The sequence below is a fragment of the Buteo buteo genome, chromosome Z (genome assembly GCF_964188355.1).
Source record: "Buteo buteo chromosome Z, bButBut1.hap1.1, whole genome shotgun sequence".
Taxonomy (NCBI): Eukaryota; Metazoa; Chordata; class Aves; order Accipitriformes; family Accipitridae; genus Buteo; species Buteo buteo.
The window spans coordinates 67,684,723-67,711,422 of NC_134204.1; the positions used below are offsets into that span (position 1 = coordinate 67,684,723).

General features: G+C 37.1%; 1 protein-coding gene across 1 annotated transcript in view; it reads right to left on the bottom strand.

Moving 5' to 3' along the window:
• Positions 1-406: 406 nt before the first annotated feature.
• The window catches only part of SRFBP1 (serum response factor binding protein 1), a 76,841-nt gene continuing 50,547 nt past the window's right edge, over positions 407-26,700 (bottom strand). The window contains exons 4-8 of the mRNA XM_075020883.1: positions 24,247-24,318; positions 4,319-4,400; positions 2,639-3,374; positions 2,176-2,213; positions 407-1,439 (exon numbers count right to left, since the gene is read on the bottom strand). Of these exons, the coding sequence (XP_074876984.1) occupies positions 1,252-1,439; positions 2,176-2,213; positions 2,639-3,374; positions 4,319-4,400; positions 24,247-24,318 (1,116 nt within the window). The 3' untranslated portion in view covers positions 407-1,251. The remainder of the gene's footprint in view (positions 1,440-2,175; positions 2,214-2,638; positions 3,375-4,318; positions 4,401-24,246; positions 24,319-26,700) is intronic.

Below are 26,700 nucleotides of genomic sequence, written 5' to 3' on the forward strand. Positions count from 1 at the left end.
GATTTAAGAGCAGACAAATCCACAGAAAAGAAATCCATTGAGGATTATTAAACACAATCAGCTACAATATTGCAAGATGTCCCTGAGCTATAAAACTGGAAGCTGGACAAGTTGGAAGTTGGATAATGTATCACTGTGTACTTCCTCTGTCCCTATGCTTAAAGCATCCCTTTTTGACTGTGGCTGAAGATATTAAGCTAGATGGACCTTTACTCTGATGCAGGGCTATTCTTGGGCATTACAAAATGCTACATGAATTGTACAGTGTATTATCTTACACCTACTGCAGTCATTTACCAAGTTTCTGAATTAATTTGATTTTGAAAGATACAAGAGTATGGAAGATAAATATATTTAAATAAACAACACTGTTAAAGTTTAATTACAAGTTCAGAACTTGTTTCAATTAAGCAGTAGAAAAAGCCCCTGAAGAAAGATACAATGAAGATTTTACCTCATATCCCAATCAAATGAACTCTCAAACTCAGAATGGCACTTAAAAGTCAAATGTTTCTTAGTGTACAAAGACCTTTCAGTTTTTCAGCATTCTTTCAGAAAGTGCAAGACAGACATGTTGGAGCACCCAGATATATCCACCAGGACAATAGTATTAAGTATCCAGTTCTTCAAATTAGCAGTATAATCAAAGGACAGAGATCACAATTTAACAGGCCAGTATTTTATTGCTCTCCAGAAATTTTCATATCATACATACTTCTGATAGGCTTTTCCAGCTACCTGATACATTCATGAATTTGTGAAGTCTGTTCAAGTTTAAGAATCTCCTACTTTTTCTCAGTTGAGATGTGTTTGATAATACAGTCCTAGGATTATCACCTCAATATTTTGTATTTTTCCCTCTCTTTTGACATTCAAGTCCTCATATAGTTTAAAGTACATTTTTACACAGAAAAAAAGCTCCAGAATCTCTAGTATTCCTACAGGGCACAAATGATGTTCCTAAAAAACATTCATTCAAGTTAGAGTATTTCATAAATGGTGGCACTACGTAATGGGACTTGTGAACCAACACCATATGAGCATACATTAATCAGCAGACAGCACACTGAGTACATGAGGCAATCTTCATTAGTAACAGATGGTAAGTTTCAGCAGTTGCTATTTTATAGGTTGCAAAGGATAAGGACAGTGTAACAAAAATGTTCAAACAGCAGTTGTTTCTTTGTAAGAAAATACCATGGGGTGCAAATCTGCACGCATCCTTTTTAAAAATCTCAATTTACATATAGTCTAGTCATCAAATTTAATCTTTTTCCCTTGGAATGCTGTAATTTGAGACATTTGTTCCCGGCGCCTCTTGCTTGCTTCCCATGATGGATGAAGAGGCTGCTCCAAACATGCTTTCTTATTGTCACATTTAACACCTGCAGCTTTTGCAAATGGTTGCTTCTTGAGCTGAGGTTCCTTTTTAAGAAGAGCTGTGCAAGAAGTACAGAATAAAACATTAACTACATCATGAACCATCATAAAAATATGCTAAAACCACCTTGGGATTGCAGGTATTTTCAAGAATTTCTTAATGAGCCATGGGGATCAGATTCATCTGCATGTTCACAGCAAGATTTCCTCATCTTGCAGGCCAGTAAATTGTCACTTGGTAGACTGCAGATAGTTAAGACTTATTATTACTGACCACATTGGAAATTTGTGTGGACATATATTCAGCACAGTCTCAACATTTTTCTTCACAATAAACCAATGAGATATTACACAATGTTACAAAATAAGACTGAAATGATACCCTTGATCCAATGAATTCCAAAATTGAACCATACACTACAAATAGAATAAAATATTGAAGGAGATATTGAAGGAATTACTCATAAGATAAACGACTTGTTAAATATCATAATCTGACACCTTTACGTGTGCATAGGTAACACTAACTGCTCAACATGAAGTCAGATGGAAAAGCACATTCCTGTATAAACCCTACTTTAAGTATTTCTAATATGCAAAAATAGGAAATAGCAAACAATATCCACAGATTAAAATGAAAGCTCAACAATTTGACCATTTTAAAAACCAATGTTAAAATATGTGCCACAAAACTGAAATGAAACAAAAACCAGACTGTTGTGATTAGGCTGCAGAGGCAACAAAATCTGAAAATGTTTTTACTCTTATAACTTTACCAGGTTAAGTAATACATACCTGTTCTTCCATTTTTGAGAGGGTGGTCTTTAGTATTTCTAAAAATAAAAACAGAATTTAGGATTTTTCAGGAAGCTTATAATATGACAAATACCTGTGAACAGAGAATTGTCATCACCAAAACATCTGTGCAATGACTTTTCAAGCATAATGTCCAAAACCCTTACACATTATTTCCTCTTTGTTAAAAAAGAAATAAAAATAGAAGTATCCAGTAGTGATTTAATTTGGATGCAGGTCTACTTAGGAATCCTATGCATATGTCAGTGCTAATGTGAATATGAAAAAAACATAAGTATGAAGAAAGCACAAGAAGACTGCAGAATAGTTTATGTGAAAATGTTCTAAGCTGTAATAGGTTGAAATTCTCCTTGTTTGGTAAAGGGCTACTAAAAATCACAACAATTTCCATTACTGGGAAGGAGGGAGGGAATGGAGAACATAACAAGGGGAAATGGTTTACCTTCTTCTGTTTTGAGATTTCTGATTAGAGGTAGACAAAGAACTGCAGAACATTGATTCCAGCTTGCTTGCTTTTGCACATGGCTTTCCTTCTTCCATGATTAAATCTCGTACTGCCCCACTGTTCTTTTCGCTCTTCACTATGTTTTTCTGAAGTCTATCCTTTCCTTTTGCTGAAGAATGATCAGTAACTGCTATCTTTTTCTTTCTTTTTACTTTGCCAATGAAGAAATCATCATTGCTGTCATTGTCAGAATCTGATGACTGGTTATAAAACCTCTCTTCAGTACTATCATCAAAGTAGTCCTCTTCATTAGGATGTTCCTGGTCACTATCATCATTAATTATTTCTTTCATTGCATTTAATTTGTTCATGCTCATATTTTCTTTCCTTTTTTGACAGCCAAGTTTCTTCCCTGTTTTATTCTGAGTCACTGCTTGCATTTCTACTGCCTGAAATGAAGATTCTTTTGGAGTATATGCTCTCTCAATTTCCACAGTTTTCTGCTCAGATTCACTGTCACAATGGTCTTCAGCCACCCTGTCAGTTTCTATTTTCCTACTCATTTTTGTTTTGCGTTCACATCCTTGCTGTTTCTGACCTAGTTTACGAGCTTGGTCATCCAAATTGCTATTGAAATGTTGCGCTGATTTAGGCTGTTCTTCTGACTTAGCTTTATTCAAAGGAGTGGCTTTTGCTGGGTTCTTTCTTTCATCCTTAAAAGCTTTTACAGCAGCTATACAAGGGACAGAAGAAAAATATTTTGTTGCAGCTACACATGAGTTTCCATAAGTTATTTTAATATATTAAAATATTTTTCTAAGTTAAATATGTTGTACTGAGCAAGCATATTTTGAATGTCCTTATCAATCATTTACTAAACACATGGGGCAATAAATACCTTAAAGTATAGCATCAACAAAAGTTAGGAAAAGAAATTATTACCAACTGAATACACTGTTAAACTTGGGTTTAACTGTTAACTTCTCTTCCAGAAGATAATTTTCAGCTGATAATCATGCTCATTTAGGGCATTACTTTGTGTGTAAAAACTGCAAACAAACAGTAAATTGCTCAGATATAATTAAATGGGTATTTGACATGCTCTGCTATTAACAAAGTAACTTTGTGACATTATTACTAGGACTTGACCCTTTTTAACATCAATTTTAGTCCAAAACTTTGAGTTTAAAGAGAACAGGAGATAACCTAAAGAGCAAGGAAAGATCCCCTAAGGATTCTGGGAACAGTTTCCAAGGAAGTTTAAGGGAGTAATTTGCAAAACCTTTTAGCTGCCTTTGGAAACCTAGTTGTAATGCTCCTTTTACCTTTGTATCTGCACGTTATTATGCTCATTGCTAGTTCAGTCCTATATAATTTAGAGATACTCCATTATATCAATTTGATTTTTTAGAGTTCCATTTATGAGCCCTATTTGTCCTACACCCTATACACTAAATGTCATATTGCATACTGTCACATATAAGCCCTTTTCAACCAATACAAATGACTAAAAGCTTGTGATGCTTGGTTCACTGCAGCTAGTTAAGGTAACTACAGACTTTTTTTTTTTTTTACTTTTCTTTTTATACTGGTTGTTGGTGTCAGGAATATACAGGAACAAGATAACACAACAGTAAGCTACTGAAGTCATAAATGAGTTAATAAAATATTTCATACCTTTAAGGTCAGCGAATCTGGGTTTCAAGAGGGGGTGTGTTGCCAGTCTTGCAATGGCTCGCTCAGCTGCAGTACAATTCGGCTACACAAAATAAATTCGAAGATGTGAAGTCAATAGAACAGTGAATACCTATACAGGTCTGTATCAGTTATGCTACAATGCATACTAATATGATTCTGGACTATGAATTGGACAAGAGAAAAAACTTATGACACTATAATATTTGAATGTTTCTTATTTTTTCCTGTACTACTGTCATTCTAAATGAGAAAAAAATCTGACTGCCTAAACATTGACAGAAATGTGACAGACATGCAAATCAGCTATTTTTCAGGTACTGAATAGGGATAACGTGATTTTTATTTTAAAGGCATACCAGACACATCTCTTAGAGCTAACATGCTGATTTTTACATTCACTATTTCTTACCCCTGCAAAGCAAATTAATGAAGCCCCTGAATAAAAACCATCATATTGGTAGAAGGCATTCTGCATGAAGAAATACAGCAGCTTGCAAGAGGTGCAGTATAGATGCCATAAAAGTAGGTAAAATGACAGAGCAGGTATTGAAGGAATACACATTAAAAGTGGTTGAGAGGCAAGGTCTAACCTGATCTTAAAGATAAACCACCTTGAATTTGATGTGGTAGAATACTGGAACTCTGCAGAATGATTTGAAGAACAAATATGATCTTCATGCTTTAATTTGAAGAAAAAGGAGAAAGGTAGGAATTGCTTCCATTTCTGACTTCCTTTTTTATATATTAGAAGTCACAGGTATGACACATTGTAAAAGCTATCTCATTTACAGGTTCTTGTTATCAATTTGCTTGAAGAACAAAATGAGAGGTATCTAAGACTTTCCAAAGGCAGTTTTGTCTTCTTTTTTTTGAAGGTAGGAAAAGAAGGTGTAACAGGCTTGTAAAACACAAATTTTTCAGGAAGATTTCTTAAAGCCTGCAGTGGAATTCTTTGCGAGAGAAAAGACACACCTTCCTCCATTCCTCCTAGTGGTACTGTAATGGATATATGTTTAAATTGTTGCTACCTGTGATTTGAGCTATATGCTACAGGAAGTACTACAGCAGAAGCCACCCAAACCAACAGATGATGAGCCTCGTAAAGAACTGGAAGGTGTCCTGTGACCCAAGCTGAGCTGGTTTTGGTACCCAACAACTCAACACGACACACTGCCTATCCTGTGCTAAGCAACTACTGTGATGCAGCCAAAGTCACAGGTATGTAAATTGTAGGGAATAAGGGGTGGAGATTGTACTGGCTCTGCCCTGGGATGGAGTTAACTTTCTCCATAGCAGCCAAGATGGTGCTGTGCTTTGGATTTGTGACTAAAACATTTTAATGTTGGTAACACACCAATGTTTCAGTTATTGCTGAGCAGTGCTTGCACAGCATCAAGGCCTTCTCTGTTTCTCACTCTGCCGTCCCAACAAGCAGGCAGGGGGTAGGCAAGAGGTTGGAAACTAAACACTCCTGGGACAGCTGATCCAAATTGACCAAAAGGATATTCCATTCCATATCAAGTTGTGCTTAGCAATAAAATCTCAAGGAGAGGAAAAGGAAGGGGGAGGGATGTTTGTGGTTATGGCGTTTGTCTTCCCAAGTAACTGTTATGTGAAATGAAGCCCTGCTTTCCAGGATGTGGCTGAACATCTGCCCGCCGATGTGAAGTAGAGAATAAATTCCGTATTCTCCTTTGCTTGCATGCACAACTTTGCTTTGCTTATTGAACTGTCTTTATCTCAAGCCATGAGTTTTTCTCACTTTTGCTCTTCTAATGCTATCCCTGTCCTGCAGGGGTGGGGTGTAAGCTGCTGCTGGGTGCTTAGTTGCTGGCTGGGGTCAAACCACGACACAAACACTACCTATACATCAGCAATGCATGTTTAAAGTATCTGATTTGCTTGACATGAGTGCTCAGTGGGGAATCTTACTTGTTTGTATGTACATTTTCTTCCAGCAGAAGAAATGCCACTTAGCATAAATAGTTATGTATTCATTGCATAAAGACAGATGGATACTTCATGCCAACTAACAGAGCAGAAGATGACACTACACCTACAGCAGAGACAGTACTTCTAAATGCAGAAACATTTAATTGGTTTGCAAAACATAGATCTTGTTCCTCAACCAATGCAAAGCAAATGCCATTTGTATTTCTTTTGCCATAGTTCTAGAGCATACAATACATACTCTGGGTATGTCCACTCATATTTCATGTTTGAAGTGCAGAACATCTAGGAATTCTAGTACCTTCCTTTCTCCTCAAGTCTCTGCTATTACATCGTTATTTCTTCAGATCAAGAAAAACTGGAAAAATATTTTCTCTGTAGACTGTCTACAGAACTATGAACACTGGCCAGAAGAGACAGGTCAAAAGATGGGTCCATTTCCAAGGGCCACAGACTGGCTTACTTTCAGGCTAGCCTAGCTCTGAGAAATTGAAATCTGAATTTTGATCCCCATGTGACAGTGCTGCATGCTGCCACCAGATTCCTGGGACAGCAAGCTCACATTTCTGAAGATCAAACGCTATTTTCTTTGGAGATTTTTCTATAGATGGAAAATCTATTTCTGAACTTAATTAATACACTTTTTCCCTCAGCTACTTCCTGTGGGTTTTGAAAGAATATACCATGAAGTTCAGAAAGCAGCAGCAGCTTCTGTGCAACATCTGGTGTTCTTTAATTTAAGTATTTATAGAACGGGTTTAAGCATATACATGCCAATCCATATGGAATAACTACATTTTTTCCTTATAGCAAAATACTTCACAAACACTACTCACACTGATAGACAGTAGCCAACAAACATACAATATGACATTCACATTCTTTAAAATTTCCCATTTTTCCATTTTTTTGGCACATCCAATGCTCAATTTATTTTTCCTCAAGTATTTTCCAGTATATAAAACCTTGGCAGAAAATAAAACTTAACAGAAAAAGGTCAACTGTATTTACAGCATGAACACCCTTTCCCCCTCCTCCTGCCCCCAGCACATTTAATTATGCAGATACTGGAATTGTACATCTTTATTCTCACGTGTTCCTGCTACTTCTTGTATTGTTTTGGACTATTCATTTTTTCACTCAGGCATATCCTAGTACTTTCCATAGGAACACTCTTCCTCATTCAGTGTGCAACTGAGGTGCTGCAAAGTGAAAAAAGCAACTGAGCAGTGTATAATCACACTTCTCAGTGAGCAACTGTAAGCTACATACAGAACCGCCTGAAAGTCAGAGTCTCCTCAAACTTTTTGTCTTCGTAAGTGATGCATTATTTCTGTATATAGTATTAAAGACATCTGTCTATCATCACTGACATGATTCATTAAACTCCATGTGGACATTTAACTGAATTAACTGCACTGATCTCTGTATTTTCAAATATCTTAAAATTAAAAGAAACCCAAACTGCATAAACAAGCATTCTTAATCCTGAATGTTAGCTGTGCACACAGATGCAAAAACCTCAAAACATAACTTGTCAGTTATCGCATATTAAAGCAGCAGTTGTATAACTTACACATGTGCAAACACATACACATGCCCCACATCAGGGAGACAAACTTCGTACAATGTGGCAATGATTGGGAAGAGAATGGACATTACAAGGTTGCCAAGATAAAAACAGATTCATAACCCAAGTTTTGAGATGTGCTGGAATAGGGGTCAGCAGAAGTATGGAATGGCTCTGAGAGGTGGCAGCACTAGGGGAAAAAAAAAAAAAGTCAAGCGGAAGTTGTGTGGGTAGTACCTGCTTCATACAATGCAGGTGATAAAGTAATGAGAAACTGAGTGTCTCAGGGCCTGGGGCAGATGGGATTGCAGGAGTTGAAAGGGATACCTTGTTAGCATGCTTGACACAGTAGAGTTTCAGGAAGAATTAAAGTGCAGAAAGCTGGGATTAACTCGGGAATATGAAATGGAGACTTCTGACCATTGCTTCATTCTAATTACTTTTCCTGCTCAAATCTACGTTTGTTTGTACCCTCTCTGCTATAATTATAATCAACAACAGGAAAGAAAAAGGTCATACTTCTATTCTTCAATTGACTTTTGCACAAAAGGGGATTGCCTTGTTACAGGTCTCACCAGAAACAAGACTGCTACTAGAAGAGTATGCTACTACAAAGAGTACTACTATGGGTCAACTGGGTCAAAGGACAGTGCTACCAAACTTGTAATGCTTGGTGGCCCTACATCTGTTATTTTAGATCATCTCTCAGTTATTTAAAATAATGACATTCACATGGAAACAGTCAGAAACCCCACTGACAAGTGTGCAGTACATGGCAAAAGCCATGACACAAAAAGTAACCTTGAAGCCATATCATACCTAAGTTTCTAAACTAACTGGAAGTGCAGTTTAATGTTGAGGGTAGCGACAGCCTGATTTTAAGCAAAAAAAAATGGCAGAGATAATGCTATCCAGGGTAAGCTCTAAAAAAAAATTAAATAAATAAATAAAAATTTTCCCCAGTTCTGGGCCAAAACAAGATGTCATTGCAATACCCTTTGTAGCAGCTTAGGAGAAGAGCTGTTTCTCTACTAAAAAACCCCCCAGAAAACCTGTTAATCCACACGTTCCTCCCAGAACTCTAACTAGTTACAGCTGTCCTTCATAATACCAGATGTGGTTAATGTGGAGTCACAGGGTGGCTGAAGGTGCCAGATCATGGCTGCCACCCAAGTCCATCCCATGACCTCATACTGCTTTGGAATGAGACCCTTGAGAAAAGTTACTTTCTGACTGTGAAACGCTGATAGTTCTCCCTCTTCCTTTATGTCTGTAAGACATACAGTAAGTGACTTGTGGCCATCAGACATGGGAAGATTTTGGTATGAGAGGCAATTAGTTATGGTTATCGCTTGGCAGCATTGCTGTGTCTCAGCTCCTAACAGCAAGAGATTGTTTGTTGACCCTGGCTGGACACCAGGTGCCCACCAAAACTGCTCTATCACTCCCCCTCCTCAGAGGACAGGGTCACGTTATGTTGTCTCTGCTGCTCCTTCCTCCTCAGGGGGAGGACTCCTCAACACTCCTCCCCTGCTCCACTGTGGGGTCCCTCTCACAGGATATAGTCCTCCATGAACTTCTCCAACATCAGCCCTTCTGATGGGCTGCAGTTCTTCACAAAGTGCTCCAGTGTGGGTCCCTTCCACAGGCTGCAGTCCTTCAGGCACAGACTGCTCCAGCGTGGGTCCCCTTCAGGGTCACAAGTCCTGCCAGAAAACCTGCTCCAGCGTTGGGTCCTCTCTCCACAGGTCCACGGGTCCTGCCAGGAGCCTACTCCAGCACAGGCTTCCCACAGGGTCACAGCCTCCTTCTGGCATCCACCTGCTCTGGCGTGAGGTCCTCCAGGGGCTGCAGGGGAATCTCTGCTCCGGTGCCTGGAGCACCTCCTCCTGCTCCTTCTTCATTGACCTGGGGGTCTGCAGGGTTCTTTCTCTCACATATTCTACCTCCTCTCCTCTGGCTGCTGTTGCCACCTCCCTTCTTAAACCTGTTATCCCAGAGGTACTACCACCGTCACTGATGGGCTCAGCCTTGGCCACCAGCAGGTCTGTCTTGGAGCAGGCTGGCTCTGGCTTTATCGGACGGGGCGGGGGGGGGAAGCTTCTAACTTCTGTTGTGTCATGTCTGTCTGCCCCCCCCCCCCCCGCACCCCAGCCTTGCCACACAAACCCAATACACTCACCTTGATAATAGGATGATGGATCAATTAGGGAATGCAGTAAACAGGTCTCTGTTGGATTTGGCAAGAGTTTAAAAGAGAGTGGTTCTCCCAAATACAGAAATAACAGAGAGCAATCCCGTAGTATTCAAAGGATAGAAACAGCACTAAATGCTTCAGACTCTGCACAGGAAATGGATAGCGAAAACCTGTCAAATTTATAATCAACTCTTACTCAGTTTTTACTCAAGCTTTCCTAATTTTCCATGTAACATCAAAATGATGGTACAGGTGTTAGGAAGAAGTAGCTATACAAGCTTAATAGCAAGACAGGTGAGAAGTTCTTATGGCAATTACTTCTGTATGGATGTCAGGAAATCATGCAAGTTTCAACAGATTTTTTTTTTTTTATATTGGACTATATGCAATTTTTAAAATAGACTGATGAAAAATTTCCAACTGAAGCTAAAATGTATGTCCTAACAGATCTAAAGCCTTTGCAAAATAACTCAGCAGGGTAATGTCTTGTAATAGAACAATAGAAGAGAAACTGAACAATTTCTTACAAAACATCATGATACACAGGTAAACTTGAAGTGCTCCTTGCCTTCTTGTTTATTACTCTCTTCAGTGCTTGCCACAGTTTACATTGTTTTACAGTGTTTTCTGTTATCATAGTAATTCAACCATGAAAGTATTTTTTATATATACTTTAATTGTCTTGCAAACATTATGGAAGTTGAAGACCCATGGCAACATGGGGTATTCTCGACAATCTTTTCACTCATCTGCAGAACTGCACACAATAGAAGGCAAAGGTCTGGAGAATCTAGCTGACCTTGCATTGACAGCAGTAGCACTGGCAGTCAACTCATCACTGACTTCTGCAGACTCTTGAATCCATCATCAGGGAGAAGCAGGAGATTCTTCTAAATACTATCAAGGTGCCTACATTGCCCTAACTTCACTTGCATGTCTGGACCAAAGCTGTTCTTTTCCCCACAATTTACTTGTTAGATTTACCTTCACTTGTACATCCAGTTTGGCTTGTCTTTTATCAAAAAAGAGTATGAAGTATAAATTTGTTTCTATCATTGGCTCATCTTCTTTCAAAACAAGAATTTCGGAACAGGCGTTAAATTCAAACAAAAATAGATTTCTTGCTGTTCTTTGCTGCATGCATGGTAAAAAATACCCACTATCCAAGCATCTGAAAAAGTCTGAAGGACTTTTAAGCAGCCTAGCACTTTACAAGTGTTAGAAGACCATATTTAATTGGAGTATAAAAGAGTCAAGGGTTTCTCTGATTAATCTGTCACAACTAGTTTAGCCAACCATACAACTGTCAGGTAAATGCTCTTTTTCAGACTGGGAAATGGTCAAAGAGAAATGGGAGTGTTTCATACCAAACTACCACAGTGATCTACAGCAGAGCTTGGCATAAACCCTAATCCTGCCAAAGTACAAATTAGGTACTTAATCTTCTACTAATTCTTTCCTTCTTCTCTTCATGCATAAAATAATTCCTATGATTGTTTCAATAAAGAAAAGTCAGAGCAAAAAAAAATCCTGAATAGAACAGGCATGGATTCCCAATTATCTCCTCATGGAGAACAGGGTCAACTCTAGGTGTAAACTGAAACAACAGGACTATGGGAAAACTCAAATGCTGCTAAGTCGTCTTCACTTCTTCCAGGGCTAGTAAGAATATCTGTCTATAACCCTCGCAGTTTGGCATTCCCACACAAACAATGCAGACATTTTTTAAGGAAAAAATGTGAACTTCTTAAGGTTATGAAAGAGGACATAAAGCAAGCACTGTGCCAACTCCCCCACACAGTTGTGGTGGTCTAACTCATTGTGACTACCAACACTGAAACCTCCGCTGGCCTTTGAGAAAACATAGAAGCATGCTGAACATTACTTTGAGCTATGGACAAATGTGTCTACGAAGTGGACAAATTCCCAGTGGAAAGCAGTTGTGAAGAGAGTACTCACCATATTAGATTCTAAAAAAATTATTAAGAAATATCTGTAATGTAAAAATATTATCTAATTTGAATTGTACATCCAGTACAGTTAACGAGTATAAAATATGTACAGTTCTGACTTACAGCAATGTAAAGTCAAATACATAAAACATAACAGTATAAAGCCTACATGTTTTCGCCTTTTTTATATAGCTTTGTATAAAATATATGCGTTTCATATATTTTGACATTTGAACAGTTGCGGCACTATATCACTATATAAAATATATGCACCCTGCCAAAGTGAACAAAAAAAATTGGCACACAGCGCAGTAAAATAGATGCCACTAAAAAAAGAAAACACCACCACTCTCCCCACCCACTTTCAGGCAAAAGACAATCATATTGAGAAAGTAAACTGGAAAGCAAAATATGATGAAACAGAAACCCTGAAGCAAAAAATGTACTTCAGGGGTATAGAAACAAAATGCATCTCGGATAACATGCAGTAGCTGTGAATAATACAAAGAGAAAGGCCTTTGCCACAAAATTCACATAGACTTCTTCAGAGAACATAGTGAAATTTGGAGGAAAGGTCATATATAAATTAGTTTAACAACCACTATATATCAGATCTGAAACCACAACTGACTTTTGCAGAAAAGTGAAGTTGACAGATCATTTGCTCATAACTGTCCATCTAGAATGAGGGTCTGGAGACTCAATAGGCAGTAGTTTATTAACTCTGAACAGGGAGTTAAGCTGACCAATCTCAAAATGAAATTTGAAACAAGCACTATTTGGGAAAACAAAATTTAAAAAAAATTATTACTTATTTGCTATGGAAAAGACAGCAGAAACTCAAAGTAGACCAGTAACACTCAGACAGTGCTGCAAGCTGAGCAGGAAACAGAATTGTCCGAGTTCACTACGACCTGAATGCATCTGAGCTCCCAAGATCCAGCTGTGCATCACGGGCATGTCCAAAGACTGAGTGGAAGCAGATGATAGCAAATAAATTGGCAAGATACAAGGATAAGCTCCACATTATTAAAACTATCTAATGGCCCAAGAAGTTCACAGTATTCTGTCTTGAATGAACCTGAGAAGTTTCAGAACTGAGATATCCACCAGCCTCCTTATGAAGTCAATTTGGTGACAAAACCCTGTACCAAGCTTTCAGGGATGTAAACTTGAGATATCCTTACAATATTTCACTGTAAAACAGATGCTCAAATCTCAAATTATTACTTCTCAGATGCAGCCTGATACAGCACCATATGAAAGACAGTTTACAACAGAGAAAGCAGACATAGTTCATGTTTTCAAATTTAAAACAGATGCAAAGTGCTTCAAAACTAGCTAACATTTGAAAAACAAGCTCCAATTTAATTCAGGTGTATTTCAGATAATTTATAATGTAAAGGTAAAAGATTTATCCCTGCCAACAAACCTTGTCCTGCTCAGACCTTCTAATTCACAAGCATTACCACCAGGGAACACACCTGTACATAACTGAAGTACTGTCAGGTCAATGTCTTCAGGCAAAACTCTCAGGAGAGATGTATTTATGTTCAGAGCACTGCTGAAGGAACTAAATATGGGACCTAGGGATTTGGAGGTACAGATGACTTAAAGACTTCATGAACACTGCACACACTAACCAGGGGTAGGCCATGTTATAATATGCTATTCAAAACAAGACAGAATTTCTTGGCATACCACATTGCAATTTTCGTGCACAACTGAAAACAGATTTCTTTTAATCTATATGTTTTTCAGCCACTTTCTGAAAAAGACAATGGAAATACAAATTCTGTTCACTGAAAAACTATTAAAACATCTGAGATAAACATACCAGTTCTTTGGCACCAAAATGTAGATTTTCCATCATTAAGTCTATTGAGGGAGTATATGCATTCAAAACTTACTCTAATGATAAACACATGTCAGATATATATGGAAGCCCTGATATTACTTGAGCATATCAGCAGATGATGGATGTAAAATAAATGGAAATCCTGGATGTTCACATTTTATAGCAGGTATTTCACCATATGGCACACAGAACAGTCACCTTTATGCTTAAAGGCTCTCGGGCATCTTCTCAGCCATTACATTATTATTACTGAACTCTGGCATGCAGAATTTTCCTAATGTGTAATCATTCAACCGCTTCAATTGTCATGTAGTTATTTGTATTCCAAACCAAGAAAAACTAGACCATCACCCTTCAAATTTAATGCTATTATACTATCACTAAGTGACCAGTTACCTCACATTTCCCATACTTTCCCTTACCTAGTAATATTGCCATAGAGGGGCAATTTGCCATAAACTTAAGCTGTCATTTTACCAAGCTGTAACTTCTTAATGTAGCCAGTCTTAGCATCTACATTCACTGACAGCCCAATAGATAAGATTTTTCTTTAAACAGAATTCCAATAATTCAAGAACACCTATTTTTTCCCCTTCAAGTTTTAAAAAGTACAAGCAATAGTGCCTCCAGCACTTTTAATCTAATTTTCCAGTGTTAGTAGACTGATAGGCTTCATATTGGCCTGAAAGAGCCCTCCTACTTCTGTAACTTTTTTCCTAGTTTTCATTTTTATAAATATCAATTTCTTAATTCTGAGTTGCAGCACTTTAAAACTGATCTGGATAGGAAAGGGGGGAAGAAGTAGGAATGGTTTTGTACTTTATTGTTATATGATATATAATGAAAAACTTATAGAGTTTTATTTATAAAAATAAAAAGGAAAAGACAGCAGCAGCTGTTTTTCATTTTTAGAAATACCAGGAATGTCATTTATTTTCTTCTGATTTTGTAATGCAATTCTGAGTCACACTACAAAGCATATGTACAGAAACAGCTTTTCCAGTTAGTAATGTGCGAGTAGCTGTCAGTCTTTAACATAAGTGATTACAATTGTTTATATAACATTAAAGACATCTTAACACTTTAAGTTCTCTAAGCAACTAAAATAATGAAAGATTCCAAATCATGTATGTTCTACCTTATGTTCTCTCTCCTTGCGCTTATCTTCTGTGCCAAGTCTATGGTGCTTCTCAAAACAAGACCAAGAGGTAATGAACTATGGCCGCTTTTCCTTTGGTGGTACAATGATCTTGGTTTCTCATACAAAAATAACCTGCTGGAAGTTAATGCTTTTAAAACCACCTCCAGTAACCTTGGTTGAAATTGCTCGATGAGTACCAATACTTAGAGGATTAGCAGATAGACAGATGGCAAGACAGGGAAAACATTTTGCTTTCTCATTTGGTTGAGCATATCCTTCTCCCTGCCCCTTCATGTGGATCAGCTTTATAAACTGATTGCTTTCCCTACAGATATATAAAGCATGGAATTCAAAGATGCTCTCTTTCGTACCCAAATGAATTGAGGGTAACTGAAAACTCTTACTATTAATATCTGTCCTAAATTTGTAGCTTCTCTAATCTCATTTAACATTTTCTGTTCACCATCATCATTCTGACTGGAGGCTGTAGCACAGTACTAGTACCAAACTTTTATGACAGTTGGAACTTCCATTCAAAAGGCTTCTTAGTGTTTCTCTTTTCCTGCAATACATTTGTGCTGTTAGATTTAAATACAGTGCTTCACAACACAGCACCGTCATGCACATACATCCTACCTCCTTATCCCTGTAAAGATGGTACCTTTCATTAATTATCTTGAAGACCTGGTGGAAGGAGGATATCTATTAGATCTGTGATGACATTATGTGTCAGGTATTCTAGTTTCCCCCCATAATTTTTTCAGTTCAAGGATTGGTATGGAAGCATTCATAATTTACACCCTTTCTCTATAGCTTAGTATTGGAGGTGCTAATCAACTGGCACTGTAGGCAGTTTGATTTACCTTCCATATTTATTGGATTGAGCTGTTCCCTCCTTGGCCTTTAAGAGACATCCTGAAAAGCAGCCTCACGCTCCCTGTCGGTCATGTAATTGCGAACCAGATATTAAAGGAATACTTAATAACCTTTAAAATTTTCAGTGCCAGCAGCCTGGCACAATTTTGATTATGATGTAGCTCATCTTTCCTGTTCAGCTTCTCCTTGCCCCAAAGGCTCCCCAAACACCTAAATCTCTCCTTTCTGTACCATACTCTCATCCATGCACTGAGATTCTGGACCTCCGCCTGCCTCTTGGGCATTGTATGCAAGTCTGAACAATATTTTGGAGAATGATACCAAGGAGATTCTGGACACCAGTAACTTGGCCTTCCTTTATTAAAAAAACGCCATAGCAACCACCACACCTTGAGAACCTCTTCCTACACTACATTTTTCCCTGCATTTTCTTCAAGGAGAGAATAAAAACAAGATTACTTCTAGTATTTTCCTCTATTGTTCCCATAACAGCTCATATCCAGTAAGATATTTACACACATCACTTAAATGCTCATTTAAAATAGGAATGAAAGTTGAGAGTTGCTTGTCTTTTGTAAATGCTGTAATATAAACCTTTCTGGGACTGAAAAAATACAGCCATGTGCTTGTGAAGCACCATGCATCACATCACTACCACAGGCACATCTGACCTTAAAAACACTGCTCTTCTGCACCCACCTGTTTGTCCATTTATGCTCTTGCAAGTGTGTTTATTGTATCTGAATTACCTAGATGATCCAAGGCAAATATTGCTTACAAAAATGTGAACTGACTCCCTCTGAGCTTTACTGACAATATGTCTGCCCACATTCTGGTCTGACACCCCAAATAAGTTAAATGAGCATATTCAATTCAAAAGCAATCCCATCACTTTTGAGATTGAGCCTTGTCAAAGGACAGGAATACACTTTAATAATCTTGAACAATCAGTTCAGCCAGGCAACAAAAATCAAGCAATACAGCTTCAAAGGAATGCAAATGAGTGGTAGTAAGATCCCTGGATTAGTAATTTAAAATTTGACAGGAGACATCCTTTTTGTGTCAGGCATAAACATAGTATCTCTGTGAAAAACTGCCAGAGTTACTAGCAGTTTATTTCAATAGCAAACTTTAAAAAGATTCTTTCTAGAATGGACAAAATCCAAGCTGTAATTAGTCTGAGATCACTGCTGTTGAAAATGATGGTAACTTTGGTCAAGTCTATCTTCTTGCTCTCAAACGGTGACCCCACTGAGGCACATGTGTGGTGGCAGCCTAGTTTGAATGCAAAGGGGCTAATGGAGAAGAGATATACAAATTGGCCCAGAGAAAGTAAGGGAAAAAGCGCAGGGGCAGGAAGGAATGGCTAACCAAAGTTGGGAGGGCAATGAACAGAACACAGCATAGACAGGAGCCTGAACTCTCCCACTGGAAGCCTGGGAAAGAGTTGATACTGGCTGGGCTAACAGACAGATGGACAATCAGGTGGAGAAGAGTGGAGAAAGATTTATCAAAAATTGACAGACTTAGTTTTACACTGACATAAAACTTCAGTTGCAGCCATGGCAATAGATTCTAGGCTCCAAAACATAGAGTATATATGAAAGACATGCTAAACAGCTCACAGCTCAAGTGATCAAATTTGGAAGATGAGGAACCTTCAGAGAAAGAAAACAAAAAACAAATCAGACACACAGAGAAAGTATTTACGCCTAAATGTGATATTCATCACTGAATGCAAAATTCTTCACTTCATCAGCAGTCTTAGGAAGACCACAGACATTCCTGTTTAACGTTAACATCTGGTGTTTGACATGGAAAATTCTCAGGAAACAGTGGCTTCATACATGCAGTGTAACTTCCATTCAAACAGAGTCAAAATACTCAGGACAAAAAGAATTCCACTCTGCAACACCGATCCCAGTATCAAGCCAATTATTTTAGCCTGTGTTACAGGAAATTGTGCTATTAAATCAATGCAACACATTTCCAAAAACATAAGAGGTTGACAGATGCAACTACTACATAGAGAAAAGTACATCTGGTATCTGATATGCAAATTAATAGCTTTATTTCCATACTTAAATAAGAAAGGAACATAACATAACATTTTAACATGCAGGAAAATAAATGGAGTATTATTATTTTACTATTCCGAGCATAAACCTGGTCTTGGAGAATGGAATCATCTTTGTATGTACAAGGCAATAAAAAGCAAAAGTAAGTAAAGTTGGTAACACTGTTTCCAATAATTGATACTTAGAAAGAAGTGGGGAGGGAGGGAATGAGATGGAGAAATGGAGTCCAGGTAGGTGATCGTTAAGCTATTAAATTATCACATATTCTTCTTATAATTATGTTCTGATTGTCTATACACAATTTCTAATTTAAGAAGAGCGTAACAACCAGAGTTTAGATAAAAAAAGAAAATGAAGTTTTTCACGTGTCCCTCAAAAATACCAGCCATTTGCCCCCACATTGCCAAAAATCAAACCACAAAACAAAGTGCAAAGAACTAATGATAAGCATATTATACAAAGCTGATGGACTATCACATCAGTATTACACAAAAAACTCATTCATACAGTAGTCCTCTCCCTATGGTTTATGGATAGCAAACAAAATATTTTCATAAGCAAAGAATGTAAAAAATGCACGTAAGTAATTATCTAGTTCTATTAAACTATCTAGCTTCTATTAAAGGCACTAACAACAGAAACAGAAGTTTTATATCCATAATAACATCTATCCTAATCAGAATGTTTTTGTAGTGAGTAGAATTCTTTAGGGAGGCTTGAGGGGGTGGGCGGGTGGGAAGGGAGGAGGTTGTGGAAAAATCTCCCAAAGTCCAAAAGAAAGACAGCAACTATTCTGTGCTTGATCCAAAGCCTTTGAAGTTAATGGAAAGTCTTCAATTAAACTGCAAGAGACTTTGCATCAGGCCCCTTTTATGATTTAGTGCATTTCCTCAGATTAAATCCACAGAGAATATGGAGGTTTTGTTTTTATCTTTTCCTCTAGAAAGTCTATTTTAAAAGTAAATTAAGGCAAAGATCACAGGTATACATTTAGGATTGACAGCTAAAATAGAAACCTTTATATTTTTCAGTTAGAAAATACAGGTATGACTCTTCCTCCTCGGATGCAGGTGTGTTTAATCAAAAGTTCTACTCGATTCAGAAATTACATCTTCCTTTCTTTCCCTGACACATAGTTAAAAAGTACTAGCAGTATCAAGTTTAAAATTTCCTTAATAAGTAAGTGTATTTGTTAGAATAGATGTTATGCATTTGATTGTGTAACCACGTCTTGTACGTGTGTCTTGTAACCAGAGATTACAATCTAGTGATATACTCTAGGGAACCTGATGCTCCAAATAATTACTTACTATTAATTAATGCTTCAAAGTTAGCAGCCTTTCATAAACTGCCTTTCACAGATAGTTGGCGTGAAACACGTTTTCAGTGTAAATCTACAAAGAAGAACATAAAACAATACAAACACTGTGACTACCCTTGTCCTTGCTCTTTTTTCGTTAGTGATGGACACTAACGTTGTGGACAAATAAACAGACTAATCTCAGGCCATCAGCTGCACAGTTTATAAAGAAATGGTATTTTTGATACATGATTTAAACACTCTTCTAAAAGAAATAAAGGTAATAAATACATAATCAGTCCTGTAACTTCCTGTCTGTCCTGGGCAGAAATACCTTTCTACTTCTTTCTCATGTCCTTCTTGCCTAAGGACTTCCTTAGTCCTGCACCAGAGATCCAGTGAATTTAAGGAGGATTTTGGGAAGTAAAACAGGATCTTCTCACATGTAAAGTAGTAGAACTCTCTAAGTCACAGAAAATCTTTTCTTATTACTGTTAGTATTTTAGCTGGTTCCCCAATCCCAAATTCATTTGAGCCATATAGGTAAAGAGCCATAGATACTAAATTCAGTCACTCCTGAAATAACCCCTAGAACTTTAAGTGTGGCATAACAGCCTTTGGGCATCCATTAAAAACACCTGGACCTGAAGCTAGACAGCACTAATGTCATCTATTCAAAATCATGTTAAGTACAGCTGTCCTCATCAGGCAGCTTTAACTTTCAATGATCAAAATCATACCCTGAGCCAGGCTGCTCAGTCAAATCCTGGCTCGTCTTTCTATGGCCGTGCATGAGCTGCCTGAGATCCTGTTTTCTAAAGCCTTTGAATTCTTATTAAATTCCAAACAAGACAAAGTTGGTTCCTGAACATGAAGCAATCCAAAATAAGCTCACCAGGCCTTACATTAGCAAAAAAAAAAAAAGCTTCTAAGAGCTAGTAATGGCCTACATTTCTGGTCTAGAAGAAATTTCTCAACACACTTGGAAATTGTGGCAAGCTTTTCAGTAATTGTGAGACTCAGAGGGATGTGGCATGGCCCCAACGAACTTTGAAGATCACAATATACTCAAAATTTGCTATGCAGAATCCTCTTTGCAGACAAGCATCTGCATGATTCAAACACCACAGGACTGGAGTAGCAGGTGAAAATATAGGACTTAGTAGGAAAAAGTGGTGCTCTTCTCAAGCACCACAGATTAGAGCTCAGTGCAAAAAAAGGAAAACTATGCTACTAAGATTATGTGAAGATTGTATCTGGAAGCAAAAAATAGAGGATGTATTTATCTGTGAATATTTGTTGGTACTTCTGCAAGTCAGAAGCATGTGCTCAATTCAAGCTCTGACAATAATGTATACTGGTACACTAGTCTTCACTCAAAGAAAAATACAATAGTTCTTTGCAGTTTCAGTTGCACATATGTCGTCGTGTCCCGTCCCCCCCACCCCCCCAAATCTGAAAGTTGCTGAATTTAGAAGCACATAGACTTTATTATTTAGAAAAATGAGAAGTATTTTGACTTAAGGCAAGATGACTCTCCAGGCTGTTGCTTGTAGTACCAAGTTCCATTATGCTGGAGCAGAATTCTGTCATTATCAGTGTTTAAAACCCAGGTTGTTTTTTTTCTCATGTCCTATATACCAAAGACTTACTGGAAGAAAAACTAACTGAGATGCTACAATAAGTTAGTCAGTATCTGTTAGCACTATTGCAAAGGCAACAAAACCAACTGTGGTTATGATGAAGGTGTTCACAGGTGGACCGATGTCTCCTTTTCTGGAGAAACAGCACAGATAATACATATAATTTCTCTAACACTGGAAAAATATTGATACACATTAACCTACCTATCCTGCCTATCTTAACCTAAGTTACCTTAAACCTAGGTTAGCAATAAGTTGAAGACAACAGTTCAGACCTTTGTCAGTTCCCAACTCAGCTTCCTGCTTGTAATGAACAGCATTTTTAGGATTAGGTTTCCGATTTTTAACTTCGGTGTGCTGGAGCACAATACTAATGAACCAAACCTCCCATAACAATTCAGGTACATATGCTGTAAAGAACACTTCAAAATGCAATCACAGCTGGAAATACCAGTTTAAAAGAAACATTAGACAACAGATCTGCCACATGTTTTTTGATTTTATTAATGACTGGCAAATATATTTGTTGCAGACAGTACACAGCTGTGTATAGAAAGTGCACAAAAACTTAGTCAAAACCTAGAAAAGACAGGTTCCATTTTTCAATGGCTGTAACTAAGCACCAACAAGATAAAGGCTAGTTTAAGTTGCATGGCAACATTCATTACAGTTTTTACAATAGAATTTATCACTTGCTGATAGCAATGGTGCCAGGTGCAGTAATATTAAAATGGATTAAAAATATTTCAGCAGAGGTGCACAAAGAACTGTTCACCTACTGCTTCTTGTCTTACAGTAATGTGGTAAGCCCTATAGCATTTTTATAAATTAGAAAAGGAAGAAGTCTTGTGTCATGTGGCTGGTGACTCTTGCCAACTCACTCTGCAACTATAATAAATCTGATTTGCCTACTAGCAATATTCCTAGTAATATCAACAGCTAAATCATAAGAACTCAAGTTAGAGTGCCACTTGCTAAACACTTAGCACAATTTTATTTTACTTGTCTTAAATCTATGCAAACTCTTTTTAAATAGAAAAGTATGCTTACCTTATTCTGAAAAATATATGGGAGAACATAGTAATGGAACATAAAATCTCAGTGGGCAGAAGGAATTAAACAAATATCTTGACTACATGTCCACTACACAAAACTAATATTCAGCATTCCATAGTGAATTAAAAGCAGATTGCCTTTTATCAATGAAAACAAACCTATTCTGAAAATGAAAACAGCCACAGGATGTTTTCCTTCAAATATTTCGAAACTCAAGTTAATGAAAAGGTAAACAGTGTGGTCTGCATTTCATGTGACCTACAGAATATTGCTAGGGATAGAAAAATCATTGATTTAAAAAAATTTTTAATTGTATGTTTAATAACTAACTGTGCGAAAAGAAGAAATAATATATTGGAAAATTAACTTTTGTTAAAGCACGGAAGGGATGTCTTCTTTAGCTAGGGATATGCTATGGCCAATCAATAGCAACAAATAAAGTTATGATGGCTTAGCCACCACTTGCCAACAGTACTGTAATAATTAATTGTACATGTTCTTCTACTGCAGTGAGGTTAAAAACCCTCTATAGGTTTAAAAAAGCATCAGCACCCATCCATAAACTTTATTTGAAACATGAGACCCATTCACTACAAGGTGTAAGATTAACAGACTTTTATACCACCGAAAAACAGGACCAGCAGCAGAAGGTAACAGAAAACCCAAAACAATTCCATGAACATGTGCTCTGTTCTCAAGGATTACAGCTAAATGAAAGCCTATTTTAAGTAAATATGGAAAGCATACAGTCAGACATGACTATGAATACATCAAAAATATTGGGACAAAATAAACTAGTAAGATTAATAATATTCCTTCTGTATTCTTGGCAATAAAATTGTCCTCTTAGAAAATAAAATTCCAACTGTAAACCTGTAAACTCCTTTAAAACAATAGCATCAATTATTTCATTTTGGGGCTTATGTACTTTATGCAACCAGCATGAGCCTGATGCATTCAAATTCTTGGCAGAAGAATCTCCTACAGGAAGTGACAAAATGTCTTACTTGCATTTAGCATCCCTCTTCAAGCATGAAATCCCTCTCCATGTGTCCTCACACATCCATAATTTTCACTTCTGCACCACTTCTAACATTATAGTAAACAGTTTCTGACTAGCTCACCTTCAGACTGGAAAATCTTGGTCAAATAAATTTAAAAGAAGAATGCTGCTTTTTAGCTCCATGTCAGTATATGTGTGACCTTTTCCTTACTCTCTTCTATCATTAAGAGAAGGAAAAGCAATAAGATGCTTCCATCCAAACACTGCTCCAGAAATACCAAATTCCCATATTTTCCTAGTAACTTGATTTTGCTCACATGAAGCATGGAAATCCTGCTGCACACCATGCTAATAGTTGAACTGTATCACACATGAATGTGCTTTGCAACAGCAAGCTAATTACAAACTAATGATGCCTTTATAGGAGGAAATGATCCAATTCTACATTAAAACTTAGCCTATGGACTATAAACATTTCAGATTTCAGACCCCCTCAGTGGGCCGCCCATAGGAATTTAGGATAATGTGGAGGAAAATATACAATTTCATGTACTGATATTTTGTGATTCAGAATTGCTTTCTGGCATCACTTCTGCAGCACATCCCTTAAAACAGTACTTATTTCTGCTCTTCTTCACTCTTCTTTTAGACTGAGAGCCTGTCTGCTCTCAGCTGCTCATTTCAACAAGCATCTTCCCACTCGTATGTCTTCATTTCATCTCTTACAGACATCACTAGTTAGTTAATATTTAATAATGTACTATCAGTGGACTTCAGGAGAAATATTGCACTGAAATTAATGAGTCACAGGGGTGTTAAAATTCCACCTTTATTTCAGCCTCATGTTTTGTCACGTTTTGTTCATGTGGAAACTTCTCCCTGAATCTAAAAGTATTTAGAGCCTTTTCCCAACTGTTATTGAAACCTTAGATTATTTACACTAACTAAACCATGTATATGTACTATATAAACAAAACAAATCTATTTATAAATACTGAAAAACCAGTACTATGCTTCCTGGTATTCTACTCCAGTTACTAGAGAGTAGCCCATCAACCTAGGTGACAAGCCACTTGTACTAAACAACTACACAATTTTTTGCAGGTATGTCCGAGTGGATAAGTTTCCTTAGAAAAGGAAGTAAGGTCTACAATGAAGATGCAATATAACATACAGAACACACTGTGCAAATGGACATACTCCCACCCACATATGCACCTTTTCCTAAGGAGCGCTTTCACACTCATGCAAGCAGGGGAAAGAAAACAAACAACAAGCCTTACCTTTCTGCAGACACTTTCAAAACTAACTTCTGTCCTAAGAGCAAGTCTGGTAACTTCATCTGGCTTTATTTCCTGTGGAGAAAAGATATATTTATTCTTCTTATGATCAGACTTTATAAAATCTTTCTAAGATTTACCTTCCTCATAAACATTCTAACTTCATGGCATTTCTCATTGATCTCAAAGAAAAAAAAAATTAGTTTGTTATATAGAGATTTTTTTTGTGTGTATGTAAATACTACATTTACTGACTTCCAAAACATTACTTACACCTAATCTGACTGTATCTACTACTACTACTGAGGGCAACAGAGACTTTCAACAGTGAAATATGCAGAAAGGTGATTTTATTTACAGAAATGTTTAAACTGCCTGTATTGTTGTGCTACAAATAAACTTTGGAAGGTTTGAAATGCCCCACTTACCTTAGACTTTGAAGTTACATCAGAACTTATCAACATATGTGAATATATAAGTTTGAGACAATGAAAATAAAGTTGAGAATAAAAAAAAAATTCTCTTTTCTGAAGAGACTCAATACACATGCAGTTTTCATTCTTGGACTTAAGCATTTCCATTGGCAGTTGAAATAGAGGAAAGAAAACCCTGGACAAATGGATTTTGTTAAAAGTTGCATATTTTATGAAACATGCCCCCCTGACAGATTTCTTGTTATTTTTAAAATACATACTTTATGTATGTTGTATTACAAAATGCCCTATTAACCTTATCAATTGAATGCGCTGAATATTGGCTTTTGCCTCCTAGGGCACTGCGTGAAATAAATCATGTTACATACCAATTGTTTGCCAGATGGCCATTTTAAAAGCAGTTTAACTACTGTTATGCAGAGCCCAAATAACTTCCACACATTCATAGTTCTGAAAAATAAAAAACTTTGTACAGAGAAACCTAGTTATTCTGATAGTGTTCATCTAGATCTAGCCTATATCACAATGCTGGTGGCTTCGATACCTGAAGAAAATTATCTTTTTGCTGAATTATCTCTTTGCTGAATTTCTAAAACTCCAGGAAAGTAGATGACTTAAATATAAAATACAGTAATTTTGCAACACCTGTGGTCAATAAAGAAGAAAACCTAAACTGGAAGTGCCCATGCAAAGTATGACAGTTTGAGAAAATGAAACATGTCCAGGTGCTTAGGCTGCACCTGTAGTTAACATTATGCTCAGACCTGGGCAAGAAAGACACTAACTGAAAACGCTTAAAGTAACTACTGTAACTATTGGCTAAGAATAATTAATGTGTTAGTGAAGACTCAAATGCAAATCAAATTATGGGAAATATAATTTACAAATGTCTAGAAAAAAAAATGTTTCTTTGATGTTCAACAGCTAAATCATACTTGTTCCTTTCTCTCTTTTCCCCTACTTAATCATCCTTGGTAAGTATTCCAACACTTTGATTTAACATCCTGCTCCATTTCAAAGTTTCCATATTCTACCTTGTTTCTGTCCTGAATCTGGAGCAGTCTGCACACTTCCTTAGATGTAATTTCAGGAAGAACCAAGTAGCTTAGTTTCTTAAAAAGGGTCATACCTTGTGTTTCAAAACCTTATGTTGTCCTTCTCTCTCTATATTAGAAACCTTATAGAGAGTTTGCATCTTACCTAGATCTTTAAGGTGTTGTGTAAATTGCATGTGTCTTAAGACTATAAATAAGCATATAATAATGGGAACAAAGTAACAGAACAAAATTAAATTAACAACAACAACAACAAAATCTCTTTTTGTGACTGTCAGAAGAGCTTCTTGACAACGAGGTCTAGAAGTCTGCAAAATCATCTCCCAAAGGTATTGGTGGAAGTGCAATCACTTGGAGGACAGAATCCAGACTGGAAAAACGCTGGTGGATGTAGGAAACAATCTCTACTGGCAGATGGACAGTTGGATGACCTAATAGAATCTAGAGATGGAAAAGGCCTATGATTCAGTTTTCCACGACCTTCCAAAGCATTTCACAGATGGTAAAAGTAGGACACGGTGGTTAAGCAACATGCTTATTGTCACATAGTTAGTTGGGAGCTATGAATGAAGCTCTGGAACCCAATACTATTCATTAAATCCATCTGTTGCTTTATTAAAAAAAAGATAATGTATATGATCTTCATCCCAAATAAAACTGCCTATTTCCTGTCTCTTTAGAATTTAAATGCAGCAACCTGGTTCAGAGAGGAGGCAGGTAAACTTTAGAAATCCCTACACTACAATGGCAAAGGTTTAATTTTTATATGACAATATTGCAGAATTCCCTTAACATTGCAGAATCATGCACAATAATGGAGAAAGAATTACAGTTTGGAATGTCAAATCATGAATAGAGCTTCACTGAAATGTTTAGTATACAGAATGAGGCTAGGAACCTCCTGTTAAGGCTTAAACCCCCCAAATTTATAAAGCATCTCTGTCACTTCTCTTAGATTTAAGGCAAAA